This window comes from Ylistrum balloti, unplaced genomic scaffold (assembly GCF_031769215.1).
Source record: "Ylistrum balloti isolate Yb309-2 unplaced genomic scaffold, AGI_CSIRO_Ybal_v1 Utg369950, whole genome shotgun sequence".
Taxonomy (NCBI): domain Eukaryota; kingdom Metazoa; phylum Mollusca; class Bivalvia; order Pectinida; family Pectinidae; genus Ylistrum; species Ylistrum balloti.
This window is the reverse complement of record NW_026782053.1, coordinates 330,487-337,821: the sequence shown is the minus strand read 5'-3', so window position 1 is coordinate 337,821 and position 7,335 is coordinate 330,487. Positions and strand designations below refer to the sequence as shown.

General features: G+C 35.4%; 1 protein-coding gene across 1 annotated transcript; it reads right to left on the bottom strand.

The window, feature by feature from the left end:
• Positions 1-777: 777 nt before the first annotated feature.
• Positions 778-6,465, bottom strand: LOC132547359 (neuroglobin-like). The gene is made up of 3 exons (XM_060211120.1): positions 6,272-6,465; positions 1,343-1,580; positions 778-966 (listed from the first exon to the last, which is right to left on the bottom strand). The coding sequence occupies exons 1-3, from the start codon at positions 6,463-6,465 to the stop codon at positions 778-780; spliced, it is 621 nt and encodes a 206-aa protein (XP_060067103.1).
• Positions 6,466-7,335: the final 870 nt, after the last annotated feature.

Here is a 7,335-nt window from a genome sequence, read left to right as displayed (position 1 = left end):
GAGTAAATATCTTACTACAGGAATGTTAAATATCGTACTTTACTGTAAAAAGCAAAAAATTCTTAATTTTCTGTAGAGGGTAAAAATATCTTGCTACAAGGAAATTTAATACGACATTTAGTATCGCACTTTACCATAGAATGTGAAGTCTTGTACTCTTCTGCAGAAAGTAAAATATCTTCCTATAAGGAATTTACTGCAAAAAGTAAAATCTCATACCTTTCCGCAGAAGGTAAAATATCTTTCTACAGGAGGTTTCAATATCGTACTTCACAACAAAAGACAGAACTCTTTACTAAAGAAATGTGACATCTTACTTGCCTGCTGAAGGTTCATTGTTTTCGCTTCACCCAACAAAGATGCAATTTCTTAATTGGCTGCACATTTTGAATTACAGAAACACAATCTATCTTCTTCGACAAATTGTTTCAGCAGAATTGATCACACACCAAGCACACGGTTATTAACGATAATCAGAGCTTTTTTTTTTAGTTCCAATCGTACTTCCGTGTTTCTGCGAAGAGCAAATCGGTTATTAAACAGGTTCTGGGAAGTTTTGTTGTCAGTCGTGACGAACGTAATTCGTCTTACATTTTATCTTAATTCATAGAATTAAGTGTTTCAGTGTATCATTATCACCTTTAAAACGTCACAAAACGGCTTCTGTGGGTTATACTTTGTTCGCGATAAGACCGACTCACGTTTTCCCCACACGATCCTATAACAAAATTCACATTTAATTTACACAATGTAACGGACATGTACTCGTCAATTTCGTCACGTGACTGACAAAGTTCCGTTTCCATTGACATGCGCAGTCCGTTGCTTATTCATTTCCTGTGTCATGATATTAGTCATTTTGGAGATGACGTACTCGATCACGTTTCGCCAGGCTATCCGAACATCTGTTAGGTAAACGTCCCCGAGGGTAGCGTTGAAACTTTCATCAATACAAGGCCACAGTCGCTGAAGACAAAATTAGAGAAATTTAGCAAAATGAGTGAAAAAATGATAGGATATATTTAAAGGACTGGAATGCGGTGACACACCATCCGTCCTACTATCTAATTTATGAGGATTTTTTTCTGTAGAATATCTTGTGAATCAACACAGATTTTAAACGCACAGGAAAAGACAAAATTTAGGAGGTACATAATGGAATTGTATATTGTTGCCGTGTCAAACTGACCAAATTCATCGATCCATGAAATCAATTTTAAAACACATATCCCAACATAGAACTTCAGAAAATAATCCGTTTTATATCGCGGGGCACATTTTGATTCGGTGTCATTTTCAATCAATCAATTCCACAGTCTGTTTAACATCATGATCTACTCACTTCTAACATCCGGACTTTAACATTGCTGTTGTGATGCTGTTTCCCAAGGTACTCTAAATACGTTCGCAGCTTGGCGGGCTCGTCCAGGTACGTGACAATAGTGTCCAGTCCTTCCATCACGCGCATTGCGTGGGCCTTGAGCATGTCCTCATCTACACCCAGACTCTCCCCGCCATCCTCAGTCCGGATCACACGCGGGAAAAGAACAAGGATCTCGTTCTCAACTGAGCGGAAGAAACTGGAAAAAGACGACAAGTTAATTCTTTAAAAGCATGCAAACAAAACGACATTTCAGACCACCAAGCGACGTCTGTAGAACTGACTGTAGGGAGAAGTATTACTAGGATTTATAAACGGAAAATTTCTGTTACAAGTGATCAGAATGAGCTTTAAAACAATAAATTTGAGATATCCGCTTTTACAATCTATAGACAGCTAATGAGAGTAGCCCTTCAACAGTAGTCACAATTTGGACCTAATGGCAAGCCGCGGTTTGATACCTGTCTCGTTTTCTGTAATATGTTTTTAGTCACCCGACAGAGTGTGGCCCAGGAGAGTGGCAGTGCAGCTATTTAGTAATGGTATAGCACACTAGTTATTGGAGCGCTTAAAGGAATATGTATCTGACATGAAAAAATAGGTATATTTTGGAAGTAGAAAATCCTTCGTTAAATCTACGAATGCGCTAGGGTCTTTGGGCCTCATTTGTTCATCGTATATATGAATGATATAACGGATTATATACATAGAAAGTCGTCTATTAAAACTATGTGCAGATAAATGGTCGATCAAGTCCAATCCTACTTATCTCTAAGACTGATTTGGATCTTACAATGGAAATAGTTTAAAATGTCGAAATTTTAGATTTGTAGACAGTCATAGATATCTAGGAGTATTCACCGATTCATTGGAAAAGGAGATGCTACAAAAAAATGAAAAAGAAAGTGCGGTTGTGAAAGGGATGGTACGGATGTGAAAGGGTTTGAAAGGTATGGTACGGTTGTGAAAGGGATGGTACGGTTGTGGAAGGGTTGTGAAAGGGATGGTACGGTTGTGAAAGGGTTGTGAAAGGGATGGTACGGTTGTTAAATGTTGTGAAAGGGATGGTACGGTTGTGAAAGGTTTGTGAAAGGGATGGTACGGATGTGAAAGGGTTTTGAAAGGCACGGTACGGTTGTGGAAGGGTTGTGAAAGGGATGGTACGGATGTGAAAGGGTTTTGAAAGGGATGGTACGGTTGTGAAATTGTTGTGAAAGGGATGGTACGGATGTGAAAGGGTTTTGAAAGGTATGGTACGGTTGTGAAATTGTTGTGAAAGGGATGGTACGGTTGTGGAAGGGTTGTGAAAGGGATGGTACGGTTGTGAAAGGGTTGTGAAAGGGATGGTACGGTTGTTAAATGTTGTGAAAGGGATGGTACGGTTGTGAAAGGTTTGTGAAAGGGATGGTACGGATGTGAAAGGGTTTTGAAAGGCACGGTACGGTTGTGAAAGGGTTGTGAAAGGGATGGTACGGATGTAAAAAAGGGATTGAAAGGATAGATGTGGTGGGACAGGTGTGATGGAACAAGATTAGAACAGACATGTTAAGTGGCAGACGTAAAATGGATGGAAACGCACATAAATATTTCATACAATCAATATTTAAACAGGGTGTGACTGGCAAATTAAAGTTATTGATAACATCGGAATGTTCGGATGGCTGAGTGAACATCGGGGATGATGTAAGAACATCCATTTCACCACTGGTACTGGAGGGTGGAATTATATGATAATTAAAACCAAAGTATGCTTTTGTAACCGTAAATGGCTGATATGTCAACATACTAAGTGTGATGAACAGCGTGTTTAATAGTCATCAGTAACACGACTGGTGTTATGCTCCTGTAACGATGGCACCAAGTCAACAAGACTGAAGACTGAAGTGATGCTTTGTCCGGGGGGACAGTTGTGGTTGTGCCCGTCAATACAACATACAATTATCTGTGTAAATTATTAATTATGTAATCGAGAATGTTTACACACCCGACAGAACAATAAATGGGACATATTAGAACATTACCTCTATATATAGTAAAATTGGAGTGACCGGTTACGAGTTTGCACGCTTCATGTTCATCAACTGGTTACCATGAAACACGGTTTATATAACATGAAAACAAATTCTCGTATAAACAGAAATTTATCTTAAAAAACTAAGGTCGCCTTTAAATAGATCGTACATCAGGAATAAATCTATCAAATTTCCGTTAATATCTAATAGATTATATAACTTAGTGGATACATCTACTGTAATGATATAACTTAGTGGATACATCTGTAATTATATAACTTAGTGGATACAACTACTGTAATTATATAACTTAGTGGATACATCTGTAATTATATAACTAAGTGGATACATCTACTGTAATTATATAACTAAGTGGATACATCTACTGTAATTATATAACTTTGTGGATACAACGACTGTAATTATATAACTTAGTGGATACAACTGCTGTAATGATATAACTTGGTGGATACATGTACTGTAATTATATAACTTAGTGGATACATGTACTGTAATGATACATCTACTGTAATGATATAACTTAGTGGATACATCTACTGTAATGATATAACTTAGTGGATACATCTACTGTAATTATATAACTTGGTGAATACATCTACTGTAATGATATAACTTGGTGGATACATCTACTGTAATTATATAACTTTGTGAATACATCTACTGTAATCATATAACTTTGTGAATACATCTACTGTAATTATATAACTTAGTGGATACATCTACTGTAATTATATAACTAAGTGGATACATCTACTGTAATGATATAACTTAGTGGATACATCTACTGTAATGATATAACTTGGTGGATACATCTACTGTAATGATATAACTTAGTGGATAACTTAGTGGATACAACGACTGTAATTATATAACTTAGTGGATACATCTACTGTAATTATATAACTTAGTGGATACATCTACTGTAATTATATAACTTAGTGGATACATCTACTGTAATGATATAACTTAGTGGATACATCTACTGTAATGATATAACTTGGTGGATACATCTACTGTAATGATATAACTTGGTGGATACATCTACTGTAATCATATAACTTAGTGGATACAACGACTGTAATTATATACCTGGGTTATATATCTAGTGTAACTATATAACCTGGGTTATATATTTAGTATAACTATATACCTTGGTTATATATCTAGTGTAACTATATAACCTGGGTTATATATCTAGTATAACTATATAACCTGGGTTATATATCCAGTATAACTATATAACCTGGGTTATATATCCAGTATAACTATATAACCTGGGTTATATATCCAGTATAACTATATACCTGGGTTGTATATCAAGTGTAAATATATAACCTGGGTTATATATCCAGTATAACTATATACCTGGGTTATATATCCAGTATAACTATATACCTGGGTTGTATATCAAGTGTAAATATATAACCTGGGTTATATATCCAGTATAACTATATACCTGGGTTATATATCCTATATAACCTGTATAACTATATAACCTGGGTTATATATCTAGTATAACTATATACCTGGGTTATATATCTAGTATATACCTGGGTTATATATCTAGTAACTATATAACCTGGGTTATATATCAAGTGTAACTGTATACCTGGGTTATATATCAAGTGTAACTGTATACCTGGGTTATATATTTAGTATAACTGTATACCTGGGTTATATATCAAGTGTAACTATATACCCTGGTTTGTAAATTTTTTGTAAGTATATAACCTGGGTTATAAATATTGTGTAACTATATAACCTGGGTTATATATCTAGTGTAATTATATAACCTGGGTTATATATCTAGTGTAACTATATAACTGGGTTATATATCTAGTATAATATATCTATATATATACCTGGGTTATATATCTAGTATAACTATATAACCTGGGTTATATATCTAGTGTAATTATATAACCTGGGTTATATATCTAGTGTAACTATATACCTGGTTTGTTATATATTGTTATATATATACCTGGGTTATAAATATTGTGTAACTATATAACCTGGGATATATATCTAGTGTAACTATATAGACTGGGTTATATATCTAGTGTAACTATATAACCTGGGTTATATATCTAGTGTAACTATATAACCTGGGTTATATATCTAGTATAACTATATACCTGGGTTATATATCCAGTATAACTATATACCTGGGTTGTATATCAAGTGTAAATATATAACCTGGGTTATATATCTAGTGTAACTATATACCTGGGTTATATATCTAGTATAACTATATACCTGGGTTATATATCTAGTGTAACTATATACCTGGGTTATATATCTAGTGTAACTATATACCTGGGTTATATATCTAGTGTAACTATATACCTGGGTTATATATCTAGTGTAACTATATACCTGGGTTATATATCTAGTATATATCTATATATTATATATCCTGTAACTATATACCCTGGGTTATATATCTAGTGTAACTATATACCTGGGTTATATATCTAGTATAACTATATACCTGGGTTATATATCTAGTATATATCTATGTAACTATATAACCTGGGTATATATCTAGTGTAACTATATACCTGGGTTATATATCTAGTGTAACTATATACTTGTGTTATATATTTAGTATAACTGTATACCTGGGTTATATATCTAGTGTAACTATATAACCTGGGTTATATATCAAGTTGAATTATACACCGCGGGTTTATGTAAGGTGTTACTTTACACACACATCTATATTTATAAGTGTACTTGGGAGTACTTGTATCTAGTAACTTTATTAACTGAAGTATATATGCAGTATAACACTGACTTGCCTTGCAGTACCTACTATGGATGACCTATAGTGAGTATGTAGAAGTAGACATACCTGGTGTAGATGGACAGTCCTACTTCCATAAAAGATGAGTCGTGTATAAGACCCCAGCTATCCCTCACTAGGTGTATTTGTCTGTCAGTCAGGTGTTCGTTAATCGACTCGTCCCTCATTCCGTCGTCTTGTTCACTGTGCTTATGTTTTCCTGATTTTGAACCTCCACACCCCATCCGGTCAGTTCTGGTCATACGTCACGTCAACAGGCTGGGTAATTGTTACATAAACGTTATACGTCACAGCATTTGGGCTGTGTTATCATCTTTCCTCATAACTTTCCTGGAATACACAACCCGGTATCACATTCATTGTCTTTGATTTGGTGTCATAATTAATCACCCAGGGCTGCCTAGTGAGGAAGAAATCCAGTATCCGTGTTCAGGATGATTTACAGGACTACTTGCTTGTCACGTGACGTAAATAATACAGTCATCGACATAATCGTCGCCGATGACAATATAGTATATCTAAACCAACACATGGTACCTCTCTAGGTACATAACAAGTGTCAAGAGTCATGCTCGTGAATTATTCACGGCCTATTCTATATGAACACAGTTACAGAAAAATATCGGCGGAATAAGTCAATTACGTTCAATATAACCCCAATAACTGGACAATACAATCAGGGCGAGTCACTAAACCTGGTCGGGAGTCAGAGTACAAAACACATTATGTGTGTTCCAGAGTTCGCGCACAAAACATCTGTCAATGACGATCCGATGTCAGCACACAAAAACACTTATCATGGATTCAGCGCTAAGAACACGTGTCATTTGAGGTCCTAAGTTAGAACACAAAACACATATCAAAGATGTTCCAGAGTCGGCGAACTAAACACGTGTCATTGATGGTCGGGAGTCAGTGCTCCAAAAAACACATCATTAACGTTCCAGAGTCTCCCTGCAAAACACATGTCATTTTTTGGTCAGTTTAAGCACTCCTTTACCCATATCTTCTGATGTCTTGTCATCAAAACACAAACCCGTACCTTCTAATGTTCAATTATTAGTAAAACACATCCGTGTTTTTCTCATGTCCTAGTAGATGCACACAAACAC

What these genes read in the sequence shown, in the direction of transcription:
- LOC132547359 (XM_060211120.1), bottom strand. Translation starts at nt 6,465, where the DNA reads ATGACCAGAACTGACCGGATGGGGTGTGGAGGTTCAAAATCAGGAAAA. An exon ending in GGACTGTCCATCTACACCAG is followed by an intron (nt 1,581 to 6,271) that starts GTATGTCTACTT and finishes GTCTTTTTCCAG; the next exon opens with TTTCTTCCGCTCAGTTGAGA. An exon ending in TTAAAGTCCGGATGTTAGAA is followed by an intron (nt 967 to 1,342) that starts GTGAGTAGATCA and finishes TTTTGTCTTCAG; the next exon opens with CGACTGTGGCCTTGTATTGA.